Genomic DNA, 25,301 nt, shown 5'->3' with positions numbered 1-25,301 from the left:
CAGACATGACTTTTTCTGTGAATCCATGCTGGCTGTTCCTGATCACCCTGTTCTCCTCAAAGTGCTCTGTTGAGGACCTACCTTTCTGGATACTGAGGACTGATCTGTAATTCCCCACATCTTCCTTTTTCCCTTTCTTCACAATGGACAATACATTTGCCCTTTCCCAGTCATCGGGGACCTCACCTGACCGCCATGAATTTTCAAAGAGGATAGACAAAGGCTTGGAAATTACTTCAGCCAATTTCTTTAGTACCTCAGGGTGTATCCCATTGAGCCCTGGTGACTTGAAAGCATTTAGTTTATCTAAGTAATCCCAAACCAGTTCTTCCACTACTCTAGTCTGTTTGCCTCCTTTGTTTTTTCTGCCAACTCCACTCAACATCTGACAGCTGACCTTATTATGCAGACTGAAGTAAAAATAGCGTTAAATGTTTCAGCTTTCTCGGCACCATCCATAAGTAGATTGCCTTCTGCATTCCATAATGGACCTATGGTTTCTTTGGTCTTCCTCTTACTCCTGATGTACTTGTATATCTCTTTTTATTGTTTTTTTATGTCCCTTGCCAGTTGCATCTCAAAACATGGCTTGGCCTTCATAGTTTTCTTCTTTCACACCCATGCAATACACTTAAATTCTTCCCTTGTAGTAGAGCCAAGTTTCCACTTTTTGTCAGATTCCTATTTGAGTTTCAGCTCACCAGACAGATAATTATCTAGCTAAGTGGGTCTCCTGCTTCTCTTCCCATTCTTATGTTGTGTCAGAACAGCTTGCTCCTGCACCTTTAAAAGGGCCTCCTTAATGTACAGCCAGCTCTCTTGGACTTTTTCCCCGGTAGACTTCCCACCATTTCCCTGTGTTTGTTGTAGTGTCCTGAGTTTAGTGACATAATTAAGGTCTGGTTAGATAAGCCAGTTACCATGGAGTAAATATGGTTATGGACTTATTACACCTCCTGCAGCAAGCATGAGGTAGTCTGTGCCTCAATGAAAGTGAGGTAACCTATCTTACATTTATCCCAGAGTATATACACAGACAATTGTCACAAAGCTAAGGCACTCTAAATTCACAGCCTATCTTACCTCATAGTAACTTGCTGATGTAACACTTCCCTTAATAAGAAGCTGTTGGCATATTTTATAAGGGAACTATTCACAGGAAGACAGCTTTTTAATTGAGTTTACATTTTTCCCCAGAAGCCTAGTCCATCCAATACATTACCTTATCTTTTGACCTGATAAACTGTCTCATTCTGGTTTGAAAGCTAGTATAAAATTATAACTGGAGGGGAAAAAGATCAGCCAGTATCATGCATCAATTTGGAGTAGGGAAAAAACAGGCAAAAGTATTAATCAGCTTGACCTGCTGCTCACAAACAGGGAAGAATTGGTGGGGAATGAACTAGTGGATGGCAACTTGGGCAGCAGTTACCACAAGATGATTGAGTTCAGGATCCTGAGGAAAGGAAGGATCCATCAAAGTAGAAGAGCAACAGAGTAAGGACTCTGGACTTCAGAAAAGCAAACTTTGACTCACTCAGGGGACTCATGGGCAGGATCCCCTGGGAAGCCAATCTGAGGGGGAGAGGAGTCCAGGAGAGCTGCCTGTATGTTAAAGAAGCCTTACTGAGAGTGCAGGAACAAACCTTCCTGATGCACAGGAAGACTAGCAAGTATGGCAGAAGACCAGCTTGGCTTAGCAGGGAACTCTTCAGTCAACTAAATCACAAAAGGGAAGCTTATATGAAGTGGAAACTTGGAGAAATAACTAGGGAAGAATATAAGAGCATTGCTCAGGCATGAAGTCAGGAAGGCCAAAGTGCAATTGGAGTTGTAGCTAGCAAGGGATGTGAAGGGTAACAAAAAGGGTTTCTACAAGTATGTTGGTAGCATGAGGATCAGGGAAAGTGTAGATCCCTTACTGAATGGGGGAGGCAACCTTGTGACAGAGGATGCAGAAATGGTTGAAGTGCTCAATGCCTTTTTCACTCAGTCTTCACAGGCAACATCAGCTCCCGGACTACTATACCAGGTAGCACAGTTTGAGGAGGAGATGAGCAGCACTCAGTGTTGAAAGAACAGGTTAGGGAGTACTTAGAAAAGCTGGATATATACAAGTATATAGGGCCAGACAGGATGCACACAAGGGTGCTGAGGGAGTTGACTGATGTGATTGCACAGCCATTGGTCATTACCTCTGAAAACTCACGGTGGCCAGAAGAGGTCCTGGGTGATTGGAAAAGGGCAAACATAGTGCTCATATTTAAGAAAGGGAAAAAGGAGGATCCAGGGAACTACAGACCAGACCAGTCAGCCTCACCTCAGTCCCTAGAAAAATCATGGAATCCTTAAGGAATCCATTCCTAAACACTTTGAGGAGAAAAAAGTGATTAGGAAAAGTCAGCATGGATTCACCAGGGGCAAGTCATGCCTGACCAACCCAGTAGCCTTCTATGATGAAGTGAATGGCTGTGAGGATGCAGGAAGACCGGTGGATATGGTGCACCTTGACTTTAGCAAGGCTTTTGATATGGTTTTCCACAACATTTTGCCTGGCAAGCCAAGGAAGTATGTGCTGGATGAATGGACTGTAAGGTGGATAGAAAAGTGGCTGAAGCATTGGGCTCAGACAGTAGTAATCAATGGCTCAAAGTCTAGTTGGCAGCTGGTATCAATCAAGTGGAGTGCCCCAGAGGTTGGTCCTGGGGCCGGTTTTGTTCAATGTCTTCATCAATGACCTGGAAGATGGCACAGAGTGCACCCTCAGCAAATTTGCACATGACACCAAGCTGGGGGGAGTAGTAGATACACTGGATGGTAGGACAAGGATTCAAAGTGACCTAGATAAATAGTCTGCCCTTGTTGCCAAGAAGGCTAATGGCATACTGGGCTGCACTGGTATGTCTTGCCAGTAGGTCAAGGGCAAGGATTCTTCCCCTCTATTTAGCACTGCGTTCAGTTTTGGGCCCCCCACTACAGAAAGGATGTGGACAAATTGGAGAGAGTCTACGGAAGGTGACAAAACGGTGAGGGGGCTGGGGCATATGACTTATGAGGAAAGACTAAGGGAACTGGGCTTATTTAGTCTAGAGGAGAGGAGACTGAGAGGGGACTTAATAGCAGCCTTCAACCTACCTGAAGTGGGGGGGGATCAGAAAAGGATGGAGCTAGACTATTCTCAGTGGTGGCAAATGACAGGACAAGGAGCAATGATCCCAAGTTGCAGCAAGGGAAGTTTAGATTAGCTATTAGGAAGAATTTTTTCACTAGGAGGGTAGTACAACACCAGAACAGGTTACCCAGAGAGGTGATGGAAGCACCATCCTTGGAGGTTTTCAAAACCTATCTAGGCTGGGATGATCTAGTTGGGGATAGTCCTGTTTTGACCAGGGGGTTGAATGACCTACTGTGGTCCTTTCGAACCCTAACTTTCTATGATTCTATGAACTAGCTAATTTTGGTTGCTACTGATTCACATTCTCTGATACGCTTTATTTTGGAGAAATACAAATCATAATAACTAATTATTAATTGCATTAACTAGAAAAATAAAAGCAGGCATCTGTTACTAGATACAAAAAGAGAATGTATTAGGGTTCTCTTGACCTCGGTCTGACTTTTCAGATGTAAATGGATAGCCTCTGTTGAATTGTCCTATAATTTTCCTAGTCCTTTTCTCTGAGCAGCTCTCCATTAGAGATATTGTCATTAAAGACCAGGACAAGGCTTCTCTTCTATTTACTCTCTCAACTGAATCATTTGCAATAGCTTTTCAAAGACTGTCCTTAGGTTCAAGCCATCACACTCCATGATAAAGAGCAAGAAATTGCTATCTTCAAAGATGACATCCTGCTTTATCTCTCTGAAACACAAGCTTCCAATCAATGCTCTAAGGAAGTCTGAGGCCAACAGTACTGTAATCTGGTTTTAGTATAAATCTGACATACACAGAGGCAATACCCCAGTGAGACTTTAATTAATTTTCCCTGCCAATTATCCCCTGAGGGATTCAAATACTCGGAGGTGAAAACCTTACCTAATTTAACTAAATTAACAACGCTAGATTTGCTGCCTCTTTTGAGTACCTTATACTAAGACATTCAAAGATGGCATAATTTACCATCAGATGCACTTGGCTGAGCCACCTTTATAACAAACAATTTTTCTTGAATATTGTATTCCCAACCCTCCTATTATTACTTCTACCTATTCTTGGAAACAAGAAGTGGGCAAAATATGCAGCAATTGTATATGGCATGGAAAGAGACGAACATCAGGTCTTTTAAAGTCCAAAAACATATAAAAGGTAGGCCTGATAATTTTGACTCAAACTGCTTATCACCAGGCAGTTCTACTTTTGTATTAGTTACATTGTACAAAAGCTCAGAAACAATAATGTCACATAACAAAGCTCTGAAGCTGCATATTACTTTTTCCCCCCTTTTTTTGTTTTGTTTTGTTTTTTCCTATATGATTTAGGAAGAGTATGAATGAGAAGATAAAAACGTGACCAAATGTTCACCTAGCCCAGTACCCTGTACATGACAGTGGCATTTGGTGGATGCTTTTGAGGAAGAATATATAAAAAATAGGGTATGCGTAGAGTTATCCATCCCTTGCCTAACCATCCTGGTTACTAGCAATCACAGGTTTAAGAGATGTCCTGAGCCTGAGGTTATATCTTTGATGGTTGTGGTTAATAGACCCTAATGGATCTACCCTCCATAAATTTGTCTAATCCCTTTTTGAATGCAGTTTTTACTATTTGCTGTTCAACTGCCTTAGGAGTTCAAATAACATCTTCTGCTATGAACTGCTCTGTAAATATGTAAAGCAGGCAATTGGGTACTAGGCACAGTGCCAAAATTCTCATTGCCTCCAAGATATGCACATAACAGGGTTTCTCCTAGGTCAGAAAAACACTAATTTAAAAAAAGATATGAAGTCAAGGACCATCCATCACCAGAGACTTTAACCATAGCATATCTCTGCTGAACTTTGCATTAAATTTAATCTACCCTGTCAGGATTTCCATACACACCTACAAAGGGAAAGAGTCCTTAACTGGAGAAGAAACATTTAGAACAAATCCTTAGATGGCAACCTAATCCAAATAAGAGCCTTTGTCTGCTGTGCAGTTTCTTAGATGATGAATCCTTACTAGTTCTGTACCCTAAACCAGTGGTACTCACAATTTTGGTTCCTTGCTTCTGCATGTCAGGACCAGGCCCCAGGGCCTTGCACCCCTTCCACCTGGACCCTGCCTGGTGAGGATCAGGCTCAGGGGGCTCCCAGCTATACTGCCTGGCCCTCACACACCTTGATCAGGTCCCAGACCACCCTGAGCACTTGATCTAGCAAAGAGGTAAGAAACATTTTAACCCTCTGTGGTTATTATCTTTCTTAAATGGTCAGGAACACAACAATATGCATTTGAAATAAGAATATTAAACAGGATTTGTGTCTATGCTGTCGGAGACACTGATTTGTAAAAATAAAATTCCAGCCTCTTTCTTTATTCCCCCATACGCACACAGCCAACAACCTGCTGCAAAATCACATGCTGAACGGGAGAATCCCTCAGCTCACACACATGTACACATGGAAACTCATCTTGACAGAGAATTAGTTGAGATCTAGGCTGTCCAACTTCTAAGCCCCTGGGGGCACACACCCTATGGCCTGCACCAGTGGTGATCTGCATGCTGCACAGGCTGCCTCAGGAGAGGCGTGGGCCACCAAGATGTGTGGACACTCACCACACTCTCCTGCTGCACAATGTGCCCACATGACCCCAGCAGAATGCTGCACTGCATGACCCTCCACCACTGTAGCGTGTGCCCTCACCATGGCTGAACCATGTGGGTGTGATCTGCATGCGGCCTCAGATTCACCCCAAGCTCCCTGCATAGCACACTGCATTGCCCTGCCCTCTGGGGTGAAGGCAAGAACCCGCAGCTGGAACCTGGAGGGAGAACCTAGACTGGACAGGCTACAACTTAACTGCCTGAGAGCTGCATGTAGCCTGCAGGCCACTAGATGGGTAGCCCTGGTTTAGAGAAATAATCTGTAATGTCTACATGCAATGTTCATTTTTAAAACACAAATCAAAAACAGTTTTAACTCTTTATATATTCTGGACGAGAATCAGCAGGTGAGTGTTTGACAAAGTAAGTGTAAATGGCTCTTTAGAATGGAACGAACGTGTACATATATTCTAAATTGATTATATCCCCAAAATCTAGTGTGCCTACAACACTTTCCCATATCCATTTTTGGGCAATAAGTTTACTTCTGGTCTAGTTTAGGGATTGGATTCCTTATTCCAGCACATTTTTAAGATGTGATTTTTATAAAAAATTCTTTTTTTAAATCTATGGTTCATTATTCAGAAGTGGGAATAAGCTATATTAACAAAAGCATCTATAAAAGTTGATTATTTTAATGATACAAAAATGTGACCTTAATATACTGATACAAGGGGGATTAAGTTCTGTCTTCCAGTAATATGGTATTTATCTGAAAAGTATTTATATAAAAATACTATGCGTTCTTGCTTCCAAAACAGTCATTTTCCTACAAGGGAGTGATTGCATATTGTACCCCAAAGAATGCATGTTAGGATTTGTCCCTGTTTAGTATTTTGCTTTTTTCCTAAACCTCTAACCCATATAGTTGAATTCTCATCAATGGTAGAGAAGCACTGATATAAGAGTAATCAACACACTATTTCACTGTAACCTTGGACTAACCAGCAAACCATACAAATCATTTTACTGCAACTCCATTAAAATGTCTTTCATATAAGGCATTCACTTTTAATGCTGGTTTCAATTTAGGTACCTGAGCAGGCTTTCCTCATATAATTCAGGAAGATCAATAAACAACATCTAACATTTCCGTTAATGCTACACGAAGTGTGCCAGATGATGTTACTGACCTGTCTTAACATTTCACATTAAATGGAATTTATAACCAATGTATTTTCACTAAAGACTTTCTTGCTAAAACGGTGAGATTTCTTAGGTTCCTTTCTTGTTTTACCAAATAACTCAGGAGAAAAAATTAGGAACCTTAAAAATGTTATAATTAGATAGAATCATAAGTCAGATAGAATGTTCAATCTGTTGTAAAAAATCCATTGCAATAAATACTACTATTTTTATATTTAGTTACATCATACTCTTGATTCCTCCCTACACCTGACCACTGTGTGAGGAAAGGGACAAGAAAGCACAAGTGTTCATATCCATTACCACAGCAGACCCAATACGTAGTGTTGAGTTTTTTGGCTGGCTGAAAATTTAACAAAAAAGTGCCCTTTTTTGTAGTCTTGCTCAATGATGACCTTCAGCCTAATGTATACTTGCTAAATGGCTCAATATAATAACTATACAAAGTTTAAATGCAGTTGATTTTTATTAACCAAGGTGGTTGGGACAAAGTCTTGTTCTAATCATGATCTAGCCTATAAACATTTTGGGCATGTCCACACATGCCAGCACGTGCGCTTGCAGCAGCACAAATAGAAACAGTGCAAATTTGAGCCGGGGCTTTTTGCCTCAGCGCATGTGCTCAGACATGCACTCTCGTGTGGAGCAAAACTGTGCCACTTGGGGCAAAATAACCCTGCTTGGCTCCTCCCAGTTCTGCAGCCAGGGGGAGCTAGAGCCCAGGGCCAGCACCTGTGCTGTCCCCAGCAGTATATAAAGCTGACCTGTCCTGGCCCCATCCATACAAAAAGCTGCCCTGGCAAAGCAGCTCAGGGCTACTTGCTCTCTGGAGCTTCTGGGGCCCAGCCAATTGATATCTGGGGACACTACCCCTTGTGCCAGCTGGACTGCTGCAGCAGCATCCCAAATCCATTTTTTTTTAAATACCCCAAAATCCATGTTCTTCTACATTTAAAACAAAAAACCACTCTACACACACACATATATCTAGAGAGAGAGAAAGACAGTGATAAGTTGGGTAATGCTTTATTGGTATATTTACAATGTTAAAGCAATGTGGAAGCCTACCAGTGTCTCTATCATCATGCTTAAATGAATTCTAAATGTCTATATGTGTTGATCTGTGCTTTTGGTTTTCTTCGTACATGATGGGTGTGTGATGGGGGGGATGTGGTGTTTGTAGAAAGGGGGTGATAAAGGGTGTGGGGGAAGAAGGCTTGGTGGATATCGAGGGATGTGGCTTGGTCTGTGGGTGGGAGTGGGGTAACTGCTGCAGGCACTATGGGTGTGGGGGACCTTGTGAGGGGGCTGCTTAGGAAGGGTGGGTCCCCTGGCCCCCACAGGGTGCAGCCCCCCCCAACACAGCACATGGAATTTGCCCCTTGCCCAGGGTCCCAGCTCCCGCCGGAGGCCACTGCCCCTATCCCCCACAGCGTCCTGGCCCCCCTGCCCAGGGCCCATAACAAACCTTTAACAGCAGCAGCAGGGGGACCATGCGCCGAGCCCAGCCTGGTTCTCCCTGTCCTGGGGCTGCTCTTGTCGGCCAGCTGGGCTGATTTTGTGGCAGCAGGACCCGGTGCAGCACACAGGGACTGTGTGCCAGGCCCAGCTGGGTCCTGGGGTCCCTCTGCAGCCCAGGTGCGCTGGGCCCAGGTCCCTGAGGCTCGCTAGTCCGGGTTTGCACCAGAGTGGGTCGCACAGCTCCGGGAGGCGTGCATAGGAGCCATGCCTCTAGAGCCCTGTGACTGACTCTGGTGCAAGGCTGGACTAGCAAGCCACATGGGGCTGGGTGAGGTCCTCACCCCTCCGCAGGCACAGGGAGCAGGGGCGGGAGCAGGCCCTGGGGCCCAGCCCATGTTGACAGGAACCAGTTGGGCCCTTCCTCCAGCTGTAGGACCTGGCCTGCCACACGGGGACCGTGTGGAGCTGAGCTGGGTCCTGCTGGCCCTGGGGTTGCTTGTGCTGCCTGGGCCTGCCTCAAAGGGGTTTGAGGCAGGGCAACAGGTACGTGTAAGCTCGTCTGGACGCGCCCTTTGAGTCCTAACGGTAGGAAATTGAGAGATTAAAAATCTCAGAAAACACACCTACATCTGTTGTTTGTTTTCCATTGTATCATAACTCTAGCAAACGTTATCTGAGAGTGGTTTGTTGCACTTTTGAAATCAATTGCTTGTGTCCATCCAGTTCTGTGTGGGCATGACCAGTGTCCACATCACAAAACTGGCACTTTCACATTTGGCAATACCTGGCAACTTTGTTATCCATTTAAAAATAAATGAAATGAAGAGAGAAGGTGAATGATCTTCTCATCCCTAATGGTAGCTCTTTCCAGGTCAAAGCTTAGGCATATTGGATGGAAACTGTATGAAGGTTTGGATTTCCACTGCCTGCCCTGAATCTGAGTAGTGGATAAATAGATCATTTGACTGCAATACAAATCAATATGACATCTGCTACCAGAGATAAATTAAAACAAACAAACAAACAAATAATAACAATGATAAATATTGGCAAATTGTTATAGGAAAGCCCAAATGCACAAATGAGCTGAGCCAGGTGCTAAAGGGATGCACAGGCTAGGAAGGAGGCAGAATCCCCTTCCCATGCAGCTGTTATGTGGAACCATTCCAGATACTTTTCCTGCTTAATGGCTGGAGAAATTTCCATAGCACAAAACACATCCTTTCCTGAAAAGAAATCCACAGAACAAGTTCTCAGAAGAGTTCACAGTAATAGCTAATTATTTATAGCAGCACTGTTTATGCCATGAGATCACATGGGCCCATTATGATCTAGTTTATAGAGGTTAATAAGAGCCAAATGCAAATAGTTCCCTGCAATAAAAGCTTGGCCTATAAGGCCTTACCCACAGGGCATATTTAGGTATGCTGTCAAAAAAAGCCTAATCATTTGGGTAAATCTGAATTTAAGACAGTGCAAAAGAGAAGGAGAGGGAGAAGAAGTAATACAATCACTTAACAGCTTAAACTACAATTCTGAAAGATTTGTGCTGGTAATTAAACAAGTCATCATTACAAAAAATGAACAAAATAATAAATAGAATCAAGTGAGTTGTGTGGCACTGCTACAAATACTAGACAAGGTCAGTGCATTATCACTTGCTAAATATCACACAAAATCTAAGTATATGGATTTGTTGAGCTTGAGCAGCCCTCACATTGACCCCATCAACCTCATTGGCAGAAAGAGTAGTACAAATTATTAGGTCAATGATTCACTAACTCAATATCTTCTAACAGGTCATGACATGAGAGCCTGTTGGAGCCATTCTAATCTATAAAATCAAGGATCCATGTACAAATTAGTAACTTCTACTTGCATGCTAATTGAATGACTACTAAAACTGTCTTTTACATATACTTTTGCACACAATAAACTGTGAAATCAATGGGAATTACAGAAGACAGAGTAAAAAGGCTGAGTAACATAGAGTAAGAAGGGAGTTCTCAACATGTAAACCTTTACCTCTTTTTTGGAACCTGCTGGTGAAATTTTCTGGTGAATCAAAGGTGTAAAGCATCAACAATGTGAAATCTGGATATCATTTAAAAAGAACTGGTTGATCTTAAGCACAGGAATGATGGACATGACATGAAATTCAACAGTGAAAAAGGGTTAACTCTTGCACTTACTGACTAATAACAAAAAGTTCAGCAACGGCTGAGGGTGAGAAGGACTTTGGTATACTAGCTGATTTTGGGATGATTGAAATACAACTGTGAGAAGGTGAATGAGATCCTTAGATATTTCCAGTAGATAAGGGGAAGTATTAATACCATTATATATGGCACCGGCAACACGTCATCTTAATCTACTATCATATTCAGGAAAGATTACCTTAAAATGTAACTGAGAAGAGCTACTAAAATGATCAGGGAAATGGAGATCCTGTCATATGAGAAGAGACAGGAAGTGCCTGGCTTGTTAAACATAATAAAAATAAAAATAAAAATGTATACATTAATTAGGGGAATAAACATCAGAGAGACAGGGGAGCCATTTAAACTGAAGGACAACACTGGCACAAGCACAAATGGTTATAAACTGGCCATGAATAAATTTAGGCTGGAAATTAGAAGAAAGCTCCTAACCAATAGAAGAACAATGCTCTGGAACAACCTTCCACTCAGAGTTGTGGAGAAGAAAGATTAATTTTAAGATGGGGCTTGCTAATTTCTGAAGGAGATTGCTATAGTGCCCACAACAGAAAACTGGACTGGACTGGACGACCCAGGAAGACCCTGCCAGCACTAGAGCACCTATACACATGCTGGACATCTGCTCTGATGTGTGCTAATTATTAAGTCTTCTCAATGTGTGCTAGAGTCTGCTGAAGTGTGCTAGTAAACACACTCCAGCAGCCTCTGCATCACATCTATTCAGTGTCCCTCCACTTCAAAATGGTAACAGGCAATTTAACTAAAGCTTGTCTGGTGAGCTTAGTTCAAGCACCCCGCTGCCATTTTGAAGCATGGGACACTGAAAAGACATGATGCCACAGATGCTTTTACAAGAGCAGCTCTCGGAGCCACTCTACTTAAAGCACCTCCTCCACCCTCGAGAACATGAATAGATGCCCTATGATCCTATTAAATTTAATAGATCACTTTTATCGTTACTATAGAATTCTATTGGAAAGCTCAAAAATCTGTAGAAAAAATAGAAAATGATAACCTAGGAAGATTTATAGACTAATTTAAATAAAATCTATTAAATTTTGACAGAAATTTACAGCTTTTATTTCCTATTCAATTTTGTGACACTTCTCATTAAAAGTGATTCTCTGAGATAGGTCTGGGCAGAGAAAGCTTGAACAGTATAGGCAAAGAGAAGCAGCATGTGATACATCACACATTCAAAAAAGAGTAGGACTGGAAGTAACTTTAAGCCACCTAGTCCAATCCCTACTCAAGACAGGATTATTTGTTCTAAACCATTCCGTATTTGTGGGTGAAGCAGCAGAAAACCAGGAAACAGCAGTAAAAAATGAACATTTTCCAACATACAGGGAAAATATTGGTGTTTTACATTACATTCAATATAAAACAACTACTGCACAAACTACTGCCTTGTACACTTCCACTATAATCCTTGCTCACAGAACCAGTAAAGGCAAGGACAAGTCCAGAAGTGTAACAGGGCATTGGGACACCTTGGGCAGCGGCAAAACACAGGGACAGTGGTGACTTTTGGCTGGTGCTGATGAAATTGTTATTTTCCCACTCCTACTCTGCCCCCTACCCAAGTTGGCACCCAGGGCCTTAGTCACTCTACCTTAGTTATGCTACTGGACAGGGCCAGCCAGTATCATGAAAATATGGAACAATTGTTCCATACTGTTCTTACTGGCAAGAGCTTTATAGATTAAGTAAATCAAAGATGCATAAACTTCTTTAAGCAGCAGCTTACTTCATCAGATGCTGTGAAGGGATATGCAAATCTACCCTGCCTTCTGCTTAGACTCAGATTAAGACAGCTAATTACCACTCTCAACAATTGTATATACATTTCATGGAGACATTTTTCTCCTGGTCCTTCACCTTATCACTTCAGTAGAGGAACACATTGAAGGTTGATTTCAATGGACTGTATTCAATGTAAAACAAAACGAGAGATTGCAGGGAACATGGTGAACAGTTTTTCCCAAATGCCATGTGCATGAGCATTGAATAATGTTAAGCATTTACTCTCATTTTTTCTTTACTGTTTTTTTTAAATATGACCTTATATATTTTTAAGTAGAATTGTGCTTTTTTCTTTTTATGTAGCTACCCGCCTTAATAGCATAATTATAATGTGCTCCTGTAGTGGTAGGCAAGGTGCTTTGGGTAGGTGTAGTATATTTTATTAGACCAACTGAGTAGTTGAAAAAAAGTTCTTTGCAAGCTTTCGGACACAACCACCCTTCTACAGGTGCTTGTATTCGAAAGCTTGCAAATAACTTTTTTCCAACTATTCACAGCTGGTTTAATTAAAGATATCATGTCTATCCAAAGAACCTTGCCTGTCACTACAGGAGCACATTTTAATTATTATGGTCCTTAGACCAACACAGCTATACCAAAACCCCTACTACAGTGGTAGTAATTCTGACATCAAGGGCTCCACTGATCCCACAAAACAAGTACCTGTTGCCAACATTTGCTATTATCAGGAAGTGGACAGCATACAGAGGAGTGACTAGCTCAGTGGAATTTAAAAGTGTTCATGAAATGTGTCATTCTCCAGAAAGTTCTGTTAATATATTTACAAGGACAATTTGGATCTACAAGGTTAATTTGAATCTAGATTTCAGACAAAATGGCTATGTTTCCGTATGAAATAATAAACCAGTCAAAGCAATTTATGGTAGAATAAAGTGATGACTGGAACTGGGTGATTTTTTTAAAACAAATTATTTATTTGCTTTAAAAATGTACTTTTGGGAAAGCTGAAATCATGTACTTGAATATATTCAATGAGCCAGAGAGTTACTGTACAGCCCAGTGACAAGGGCGTTATTGCTGGCAATGGGCCATGTCCAACAACTGTTCAGTTAGGGGAAGGCAGGGCAATATGATACCTAACAGATGAAGTGTTCAATAGGTTACACAAAGTCAAAACTCTTTCGCAGGAGAAACTAACAGAGACCCACCCCAAGATGCATTATTTCACAGTGGCTTCGTTGCCCACCTCGCAGGTGAGAGTTCATGTCTTTACTTCAAAATATGCAGGGTTCCCTATCTAGGTTTTCTACAGTGTGAGAGAGTGCCCTGACCCACCTACTACAGACTGCCTTTCCAAGTCTTGTTTGCTTCTATTAAAAAAAGTGGTTAAAAAAACAAAAATCAAAATATTCTATTCAAGCCAAAATGTGTTTTGTCAATTTGACAAAAATTCCAAAAATGTCAGTTTTGAGTGGACCCTATTTTATATTTTTTTATTTTTCAGAACTGCCAATGAATTGCAGAGTCAGTCATTTGTATAGGTTTAGTTATGAGACAGGATCTGACTTTCTGCCCCTGGGGCAGGGTGCTGCACTCGATGATCCTCCAGGGTCCTTTCCAGCCCGAACGCCTATGAAATCTAATCACTGCATAAAGGTTTACAATAAAACATCTTTCTATTAGATTCATTCCTTCAACAAATCTAGGGCTGCTGCCTTGCTGCAGGCCTTTGCCACCTTGTGCTGGATGGTGAATTCCAGCAGGCGATGATCACTGTCACCCAGGTGGTCGAGCACCCGCAGCCCCCTCACCAGGTCATTGCCCGTGGCCAGCACCAGGTCCAACAAGGCGTCTCCGCTGATGGGGCTGTGCACCTCTTGGGTTAGATGGAGGTCCTGCTTTCTGGCTAGGAACCTACGTGAGCGGTCAGACCTGGCTGACCGCTCTTCCCGGCAGATGTCTGGAAAGTTCAGGTCACCCATGATGACCACGTCCTTTGACCTAACTACCTCCGTGAGCTGACTTAAGAATTCCTGGTTTAGCTCTTCCCCTTGGTTGGGTGGTCTGTAGCAGACCCCCCACTGTTAAGTCTCTTTCCTCTCGACTGCCTTGTATTCTAACCCAGAGCACTTCCGTGTGTCCCTCCTCTGACTCTGTGCTACCTGATGAGGATGTGTATTCCTCCTTAATGTAGAGCGCCACACCCCCACCTTTCCTCCCTGTCCTGTCCCTCCTGTACAGCCTATAGCCCTTGATATTCACTGTCATGCGTTGGGTCCCACCACATTTCAGTGAGCCCCGCTATGTCTGGGTTGGTATCAGCTAGCAGGAGGGTAAGTTCCCATTCCTGCTATTCTCAGAGCTGGCAAGGAATGTATGAATATTTTTGATGAGCAGGAGTGAAGAAAGGATGCTTTCATACCAAGTTGTCTATATGACTAGCTGCCCAATACACCATGCTGCATTAATAAGTTACAAAGTAATATAATATTCTTATGATCCCAATTTTCACGTTGTAATTGGAGAGCCGTAGTTAGCAATGTTTGTCTAAGGTCAAGCAGAAGGCAGGGTAGGCCTGCACCGCACAGATTTTGTGTTTCATGTTGTGATTTTCAGAGAATGAATGAGTTCAAAGTATACTGTGGGGAAGTTACATTAGCACTCCCCACAGTATTAGTCTGATGCTTTATACTTCTCTTAGATGCACCATGGAGAAATAGAAAATTAAACAGTCTACTGTTGTCAGTGCACCTAGCAAAGGGTATACAGAATACCTGTATCACAGCCTTTGAGTACATACCTTTCAAAGAAACACATACAGCAACCTGCAGTCATCATATGCCAAGTGATGCCTGTTATAAAACTTATGCCTCTGTGCTGTTCTTCTTAGAAACTTTCCCCCTTTTCCTCATCCCTTCTTGTTCTAGCTGTCTCATAGGCCTCTCTTTATGCTCAGTTCAATCATTAAGCTACCATTAGTATGAGTCACTTTCCTCAGACTGGCCTCTGGGAATGGTAGATCATGTTCTGAGGAAGTCTGAGGAAGGGATGCTGCTATGGAGAGAAGTCTGTTTTTGTGAGTGGAACCTGAGAGTATTTCAGCTCATGAATCATTCTAATGCCTTATGGCACTTGGCTTGGGAGCTGGTGTGTGACACTCCATGGTCCCAGGTGTGGAATTACAAATTCTGGCTTGACAGAGTCCAAAGGTATTACTTAAAATATTTCCATTGTGAGCAGTCCCACCATACAAATAAGTAACTGCTGGAATTTGTCTTTCACGTGTCAGTGTTTGGTTCTAGAGAATGACGAAAGACTCTCAAGTAGCTAGAAACCTTTGGCTAGGGACAGACATTACATATAAACTGGTTAGGTGATCAGAAACTGGTTTAAACCTGTAACAGAACAGACGTTCAGTGCACATAAACCAGTGTGAAAATGACTGAAACCCATTTGAAATAAACCTGGTTGAATGTAGTATCAGAATTAACTGATTTGGGTCAAAGTGGTTTATGTAATGTCTGTCCCAGACCTCTTCCTGGTTTAAGTTAAACCAGAGTCTCATGGTATCCCATTTGCTTTAGTATCCTGGGTAGTAGGGCTGTGCAAAACACCATCTTTGTTTTGACATCCATTTCACTGTTTTGAAGGGACAGTGTTTTGTTTCATTGTTTCATTTTGAAGTGCTGACCCTTTTTGTTTCATCGAAACTGTTTAGCTGTTTTGACGTTTTGCCCATAGACTACAATGGGGAATCATGAAAATGTCTAAAATGTTGTCACTTGTTGCCTGATTCAGATGCAAATTGCACAGATAGTAGCCCCTCCTGAGGGCATGAAGCCTGCCAAGTTTCAAGGAGATGGGTGCAGAGGTTTCTCAGAAATTACACCTCAAAGTCTTGAAAGCAAAATTTTCTAGCAGCGGCTGCCTCCCGTCATCCAGCATGCAGCAGGGTTTGCACCCCTGGGACCAGCGCCCCAGCACCGGAGAAAATTGCTGCTGCCACTTGTCCCAGGCAGCAATGGCAGCTTCCCCTCATCCGGTACACAGATCTGGGGGCATGCACTGCTGGGACGAGTCCAGCACAGCCCAGCAGCCCTCCTGGGGGTGTGAGTCCTGCGATCTGCACCTCAGATGTGAGAAGGCTGCTTTGTCACCTGGGACCAGCGTTTGGCATGGGCTGTGGTTCGATTGACTCCGTCAGCCCCGTGGAGTGCAGCCCAGTGGTGGGAGGTGGACAGAGCTGGGGCTGAGCTGCGTGGAGCTGGCAGAGCCAACTGGAGTGCAGTGAGCCAGTGCTGCTTTCTGATTAGCTCCGCCAGCCCATGGAGCACAGCCACTCCACCTCCCACTGCTGGGCTGTGCTCCATGGGGCTGGTGGAGCCGACTGGAGAGCAGCCTGGCGACGGCAGGTGAACAGAGCCAACGCTGTGCTCTGACTGGCCCTGCCAGCCCCACAGAGTACAGCTCGGTGGTGGGAGGCAGGGAGAGCCAGGGCTGTGCTCCCCACTGGGAGCTACGTGAGGCTGTGGAGCCACTCAGAGCGGAGCCCTGGCTCTCTCCTGCCTCCTCCCACCTGGCTGCTTTGAAACTTGAAACGTTTTGAAACATTCAAGATATTTCCAGTGCCCTCATTTCATTTCAAAGCTGTTTCGATGCTTTTTGTTTCATTTCAACTTCTCTGTTTTGAGCTTGAAACACATTGAAACAGCTTGGAAACGAAACACTTGGTGAAATTTTGCACAGCCCTACTGGGCAGGGCTCTGCTTTCTGCTCCAGCCCAGCAGTGCAGGCCCCACCTCTCTGCTTCCTGGCTGGAGCTCGCCAGAGACTGCAGGTACAGGGGGCCTGCCTGGCTACCTTCTGCTCCCTGCTCAAGCAGGGATTCCCCACTCTCCTCTGCCCTACACAGACACCTCTCAAAATTACCTAGCAGACTACATGCTGGCTACTGTCTGTGCTGTGGGAAACAGGACAAAGGCAGGCAGGACAGTGTCGGCTTAGGGCTTTATGAAGCTAATCAACAGGTAACAGGTAATGTCCCTCCATTCCTTCCTTGAAAAAAGTTGTTTAAGAAGAGCTTGAACTAATGAGAGAGGCTTTGCTTTGTTTTATGGGCTAATAAATACTAACAACTCCCTGTGTAATTCCCTTCTGTGTAACTAAATGCTCTGTTATCAACAGGAGGCAGGGAACCCCTCCCTAATCAGTGTTCTGCTGGGGCCTGGCCAAACCCCAACTCAGCTCAGCACTATGAAAAGCTAGGGAGGGCTGCTCTAGTGCCCCCTGGCCTCTAGCTTGAGCCACCGCAGACATGTGCCAGCATTTCCTCAGTCAGAAGGGATGTTTGTACAGTTACAAACTGGTTCAGCCTAGCCAGATTAGAGTAACCTGCAAAGACTGAATCAATTCAGGCTCAGGCTTGTTGAATGTCTGTTCCTAGCCCCAGTGTGCTTAGGCAGATAGCAAGTTAAATGAACACTGCATCCCATCCTTCAGGTCAGTACCCATGCTAATGGTTTAAAATGAACACAGCCCAACAGGAGTGATGTTCCCATTAAAAAAGAATGCTGTTCATTCAAAAATGTTTTTAAACTCTGAATCATGTTGTTACATGTTCTGTATGTCAATAATCCAAGATCTCATTTTCAGAGGAATAATTTACCATTCCTGTAAGGCAAAGGAAACTTCCATCTGAGTGTTGCTCCTCTTTTCCAAACTTCTGGACTCTGAAAAAACCCTATGGCTTTTGAATGTGTAGCACTTTAAAAAAGCTATTAGATCATCAATTAATGAAAATGACACTGGGGAGTTATCTTTCTTGTACATTATTTAATAGGTTTTGGGATTCTTAAACCTTTGGGATTTATAATAAAAACTAGACCACTGTAGCTATGTACAGACAGTCAAACAACCTGAGCTTTCTCTAAGCTGGGTAAATTGGACCATTATTGAACAGAATACACATTCACTCATGGCTTGGCCAAAGCAGGCAAATGTGCCAAAGGGGCCACTCTTGTACACCTTCCAGCCCCATCAAGTTGCAAATGTCTGGTCCCACCCCATTGCCAGCCCTCGCCTGTCATCCGGGGAAGGTGGTATGGGGGGGGATAGACACTGCTCTGGCCCCCCAGCCAGTGTCCACACAGCAGGCAGTGGGGAAAGCCCCTGAGGCGCTGGCCGTCTCCCTTGAAGAGGGATCTGTCAGGCTGCAATAGCCTCATCCTTGCCCTTTTGCTAGCCCCCCTGTCAGCCACTGTGACACTGTGTCACCTCACCCCACCTTGCAGAGTCTGAAAAATAGATGGGAGGGAAAACCCCTGAGGTGGAGACTTCCCCCCCAGCACAGTTCCACTGGGCTGCAAACTCCCTAGCCCTGCCCCCTCACCAGCCACCTGCCCATCAGCCATACGGTTGGGGTGGACGGGGGGAAATGGACCCTGCTCTGGTCCCAACTCTGCTAGGGTTTGCACATTGCGGGGGAAGGGGGGAAGCCCCGACAGGTGGGGACGTGGTGAGGGTACAGGACTGAGGCATTTGCAGCATAGTGAAGCTGCATTTTGGGGAAAAAGCCCCTGCCTGGGGGGCTTGCCCCACCATGCAGACCCCAGTTGGGGACTGGGATGGAGGTCCATTCCTTCCACCTCACCTATCCCCCATGACTGAGAGGTGGGGAGATGAGGGGCTGGGGCAGCAGAGCCATGCTGCAAGGGCAGAATTCCCCACCTCTGGAGGCTTCCCCCCATCCCCTGCTGTACAGACTCTGCCTGAGGGGAGCAGGGGTTGGGCCAGAGGTCCGTACTCCTCCTCACCTGTACCCCTACCACTGCCAGTGGGGCTGGGGAGGCTGCCTCAGGTCTGTGACAGTCAGGCTGGGTTGAAGCTGGGCAAGCTGGGGCAGAGTCTAATCTATCCAAGCTGAGAGGCAGGGGTTAGCATCCTTGGATACACTGGGGCTGAGAACTAACTTGTGTTGGGAGGGGATCCTGGACAGAAGTTCAACAGGCCAGTTTAACCTGGATCAGTTAAGTGTGGTAATGCATCTGTCCAGAGCTATTTTAAACTGGTTTGGGCTATTTTAAATAGGTCTCTGTGCACTGAACTTCTGATCTGTTACAATTTAAACCAGTTTCTAATCAATTATACCAGTTTATGTATCATGTCTGTCTCTAGCCTGTATGTTTACTTTTTTGCTGTTCCCTAAGTCTGTTCTGATGCATCTCAAGCAAAACAAGGGATGTCATCCTTCCGCTTTACTTGGCCTTAGTGAGGCTGTAGCTGGATTACTACATCCAGTTTTGGACCCTCACTTCAGGAGGGACATGGATAAGCTTGAGAAAGTTCAGAGGAGAGCCACCCACATGATCAAACACCAAGAGAGCAAACCTTACGAGGAGAGACTGAGGGACATGGGACTCTTCAGCCTGGAGAAGAGAAGGCTCAAGGGGGACTTAGTGGCAGCCTACAAGTACATCGGGGGGTGCACCAGGATCTGGGAGAACAGTTATTCACCAGAGCACCCCAAGGAATAACATGGTCTAACAGCCACAACATTCTGGAAGGCCGATTTAGACTGGACATAAGGACAAACTTCTTTATAGTCCAAGTTTCCAAGGTCTGGAACAGATTCCCCCCAGCGGTGGTGCAAGAATGTACTCTGGACTCATGTAAATGGCATCTGGTTGCTTATCTTGAGGGGGTCATTTGACCCCAGCAGAATTCCTGCCTATGCTAGGGGGGCTGGACTCAATGATCTTGCAAGGTCCCTTCCAGCCCCTAATGTCTATGAATCTATAAGTCAAAGTATTAAGCTGCAGTAGATTTACAAAAGGTGGCTACTGTGGGAGATGTCTGGTTAAAGGACTAGAGGTGTTGGTTAAAATACTTACACCAAATTGTTGCCCAGGTTCTACCTGTACATTGTAGTGTTAATCTAATATAAAGCTACCCCCAAAAGATTACAATCTAAAGCCTTGATATTGGAGTTAGTAGTGTGCAAACAGATTGTTGTACTCATTTTTTAAAAAGTAATTTTCTGTGATTATTTAAATGGGGTATGACTATTCTATGGAAATATCTGCTGGAAATGACGCACATGTTGGAAACTGGCAAATGTCTAGTGGTTTGGGTCTAAAGCAATCCCCAAACCAAACTTCATTGATTTCAATCATGGTCTGAACAAGAATTGCCCACTATGTATCAGCTGCAAGATCAAAGTCTAAATTGCTGAGAAGCAAGCCAAGGAGGGATATGAATCACACACACATGGGATGGGTCACAGTTTTAATAATTTAGTATGGGAGTCCCCAAATCCCTGCTCTGTCAATCCAGGTGTTTAATTGTTTCCAGTGCAGGATATTCCCTCCTCAATTTATTTCTAACTTCTTTCTCCCTGTGTAGGTGGGGCAGGATGTACAAAGTTACCATAAGGAGGTCCTTAGACCTCATCCCAAAACATAAGGTCCACCAGTGAAATCCTATCCCTCATTTGCATCTGGGAGCTGCCCTTTTAGCATTTCACCTGCATTGGATGCCAGCTGCAAGCTGCAACAAGCTAACATTTTTAATTTCCTAATTTTAACCTTCAAAATACAATTGCTATAGACCTACCTGGGCCTCCCTGAAGTTCGAGGGGGAAAAACGTCAAACTATTAGATCTCTTGAAAATTTGACTTCACGGGGGGAAAAAAAAAACCTTTCTAAACCCAGGCAATCAGTCAGACCTGCAGCATTTCAAAAGATATAAACTGTCATGCTGTAATTAAAGTGAGGGAGGGTTGGGAAGCTAAATAAAACAAAGAAGCTTTCAGAAACCCTGGCCAGGTTTAAATGGGTGGTGGATGAGTAGACAATAGCCAATCATCTGCTCCAACCCCTTTTTCATTTTACCCAATGGAAAACCAGAGGCCTTCGAAAGGGTGTCAACAGGCCCTGTTCTAAAACACATGCTCCCTTGGAATCTATCCTCCCACAAGATGTTGTACTCTCTGCTTTCAATTCAAAGCCTTCCACCAGAAAATTGCTGGGAAGCCTGCTTAACACAATGACCAAAGGTGAAAGCAGCAGAGGGAATGGATGGGAAGGATAGGGAGGCAACCAATAAACAAGCTGTGGCTTGATCTATGCATGTGTACGTTGTTCTGATTCTGTGTAAGCAATAGTTGAAAATGAAAAAAAATCAGATTATTACACAAACTCCCTCATGAAAGATGAACTGCAATATGTAGAGCTGTGGCAAATAACCACAAAATAAAATAAAAAGACAAATAACTAATTTAAAAAAGAATGAATTTCACCAACATTACTTTTGAGCCAGCTGGACTTTGATCTTACAATCATTCTAAAAGTTAAACCACAAATGGTTTTCCAGTCTGACATTTCTCATTTCCAGCAGAGATTTCTAGCGTTTAATCACAGCCCCACTAAGGGACACTTGGAGAATTACTTTTTAAAAAATGGGAATATAATTTGGAATTACATTTCTAGGAGTCCTCAGAGGAAAAAGACAGCATACCTAGCCTGCTTTTTCTTATTGATTTTTTTTATTAAAAGAACATTTTTTCTTCATATTTTTTAACACTGAAGTCTGTATTACAAATTAAGCTCTTTCTAAATCTGTCTCTCAGTACAAGCCACTGTTGTCCATAATCTACACTGAAAATCTTAAGGCATTTATAACAGGTAGCCTTACAAAAATTAGTGTTGATGCATAAACCAAAACGAAATCTAGTTTGCTTTTCCTTAGCTGAATTATTGAAAAAGCAACTTTACTAGTACCAACATCTTGCTTTTGGTATTCAAGTAAGCAGATACAACTTTAAGATACATAAGATTTTACTACGTTGCAAGAGGAGAACCCATTTTTACCAAATCAATTTTTAATCAGTAATTACATTTAAAAAAAAAAAAAGGCAGTTATTGATATGCTGGCATTTACTAGATAATAAAAATAAAATTAGCTTCAAAGGGTAAACCAATAAGTATATAACTTCAGATAAATTAGCACAACTATTTCTTTCTAATGTTTTGCTTAGCAACTGAAAGCATCACTATGGGAATCAATAAATGTGTTATATTTTTTAAAGTTTGATTTAATCCCTCATGGCAGACAGAAATATTGAAGAAAACTGTAAATTTAAAAAAACAGAGTTGTTTTCGTTTTAACAATTTTTAAATACTTTTTAAAGTGAAATGGTAAAGAAACTTACCCAGGGAAAACTGAAGGACAGATGCAGTAGTCGTGTTAAGGCTGGAGGTGGTCTAGAGGAGGAAACACACACAATATTACTTTTTTGCATTAAAACAGCAATACACTACTTTTATCACATTTTTTTCAAAATATTGGAATATTCTGGATCTCCATGTCTCCAGTATATAGGACCATTCATTTTTAATCTTTTCAGGTTGAGTGATCATGGACACTGAAATTATGTCATTCTGATTATTGATATTTCATCACAAGTCAGATCTAGAGACTCTCCATCTTTGGCAGTACAAATGTCTACAGAACTAGCAAATATTTTCAAGCATTGGTGCTTGATCAGTGTTCAGAAAGGTTAAAGAATAAATTGGTCCCTAACTTCAATGGGAGTCTGCAGAGGCACAATGGTTTTCACTCTTGAAATCAAGACCTAAAGATTAAGGCAAAATAATAAAATCTAATTCCTCATCAGCTAACCATATCATTTTCATTTATAGCACATAGTGCAAACCAACTAGATTTTACACTTGCAGCTGTATATGATTATGAAAGAGGAATTGTCACGGGAAGATACAATCAGCAACTGTCATGGGAAGAATAGGTTAAGAAACTTAACCTGTCCCTTTCTCAGAGGTCTCCTCCCTTCTAGTTCTGCATCACCTCATGTTTCTCTGAAAACTGCAGAAGTGAAAAAAGTGTTTTTTTTTTTAAGTGACAGAGCTACACAAGAAGTGCCAAAAGTAAGTCCCAACCCCTTCTAGTGCATTCAAAATCCTATAATTAATGACGCAGGCAAAAACATTACCTAACACTTACTTGGCTGGTTGTGATGAGAGTATTACTACTAGAGCCTTTCTATTGGTGACTCCGCCCTCCTGTTATGGGCCAACCGCCTGCTTACTCACCTGCCACACCTTGATCTTAATTGATTCATTGATTGATGTAATTAGCGGGAGGCTGCCCACTTTATGCGCCCCGGTGCCAGGGGGTGCTATCTACGGCTCCTTTTCCTCCCCTGCACCACAGCCTAAGCCTCACAGATGGTACTGACGTGGTTTTCTTTACCTCCTTGGGGCTTCTCACAGCCCTGCCCTTGCTCTGGGGCTTCTCACTCCTCATGGCCCTCTCTCTGGGCTCCTCACTGCCCCCCTTGCTCTGGGGCTTCTTGCTCCTCGCAGCCCTCTCTCCAGGCTCCTCACTACCCCCCTTGCTCTGGGTCTGGGATCTATACACCTGAAATGCTGTGCCCTCTCTGGTGCCAGGATCTCCACGCTACTGTGGAGCCCCTATGAGGCCTCCTCCAATCCTTAATAGCCTTACCTGGTCCTCCGGTTCAAAACAGTGAACACAAAAACACAAAGACCCTGGGCTATAACATAAAAAGCTAAACCGTCCAGCCAAACAACATTTAATCCCTACCAGGAAAGCACTCCAACCCCCAGCAGCGACCAGGGGCTGCTCACGCAGTCAGGGTTCTCCCCTCTGTCTGCACTGGCCGAGCTCCTCCTCCCTTGGCCGCCAGAGGGGAACTGCCCTCCTGGCCTCCTGCCTGGGCTTATATGGGCCAGGCCCTGCCCCTTCCTGTCAGCTGGCTCCCAGTGGTTGTCCTGACAACCAGCACCTGTTACTCTGGCTGCCCTGGTAACTGGCAGCTGGGTCTCCCCCTTCTTGCCACTAGGGGTCTCTCCCGAGCTGTTTTCTGCTCTCAGGCGCAGGGCACCTGACTGCTCTGTGATGCACCTCCCACACCTTTAACTCCAGACTCACCGAGCCGAGTCTTCATTCTCACCTGGTGCTCCATCTACCTGGGGCTCTCCTCTCAGCCTTCCCCAAGCACCCGGCAATTTAGGTACAGGAGGCGGAGGTTTTCAGGCACCTCCTACTCGCCTTTTACCCAAGGTGCACCATGTGAGATTTGTTGGGAGTTACCCATCACAGGTAGTCCCCCCACACTAGCCAACCTCGGTAGGATGCCACTTAGGTCTGTCTTCTCTCCCCGTTTTAAACGTTCATGAGGATGGCTCTGGGTAGGGCATGTCCTTCTGACGGAGGTGGCAGGCACATTACTGTCGTTGTTGGGAGTCCGTCTCCCTGCCGCCTCCCTGTCCTTCTCCAGTCGCCATTTTCCAGGTCTTGACCTTCCTTCTCCGGTCACCCGACTGGCTGCTCCTGCCTGGGAGGTCCCAGACTTGGAGGGGTCACCCTCCCTCCTACCAACAAGGTTAGGGCTCCTAAATATATGCCCCCTTCTCTTCTCTCTTGTCGGGGATCCTTCTGTTCCTCCTAGTCCCTCTTCTTCCTCGTACTGTCTTGAAAAAGAGACAGCATTTATATTCTGGGTTCTAGGGCAGTGTTTTACCTCAAAACAATATGGTTGCAGACTAAGGGCCCATTTCATGAGTCTTGCATTGTCTGTCTTCATGCTCTGCAACCAGCGCAGGGGTGCATGATCGGTGATCAATGTGAACTGCCGCCCTAACAAATAATACCGGAGTGTTTCAATAGCCCACTTAATTGCTAAACACTTTTTCTCTACCATGGCATAACTCTGTTCCGGTGGGTGTAATTTCCTACTTATGTAGGCTATGGGGTGCTCTTCTTCTCCTTCTCTCTGAACCAATACTGCACCGATAGCCACATTTGACGCATTGGTCTGCACCAGGAAAGGTTTATTAAAATCTGGTGTATATAAGAGTGGTT

At 43.8% G+C, this 25,301-nt stretch overlaps 1 protein-coding gene across 1 annotated transcript in view; it reads right to left on the bottom strand.

Moving 5' to 3' along the window:
* RELN (reelin) overlaps positions 1-25,301 on the bottom strand; it is a 560,682-nt gene that overhangs the window by 239,997 nt on the left and 295,384 nt on the right. Inside the window, exon 8 of the mRNA XM_019543587.1 lies at positions 22,609-22,660. Within this exon, the coding sequence (XP_019399132.1) occupies positions 22,609-22,660 (52 nt within the window). The remainder of the gene's footprint in view (positions 1-22,608; positions 22,661-25,301) is intronic.

This window comes from Crocodylus porosus, unplaced genomic scaffold (assembly GCF_001723895.1).
Source record: "Crocodylus porosus isolate Cpor-Errol unplaced genomic scaffold, CroPor_comp1, whole genome shotgun sequence".
Classification (NCBI taxonomy): Eukaryota; Metazoa; Chordata; order Crocodylia; family Crocodylidae; genus Crocodylus; species Crocodylus porosus.
This window is presented reverse-complemented; position numbering and strand designations above follow the sequence as displayed.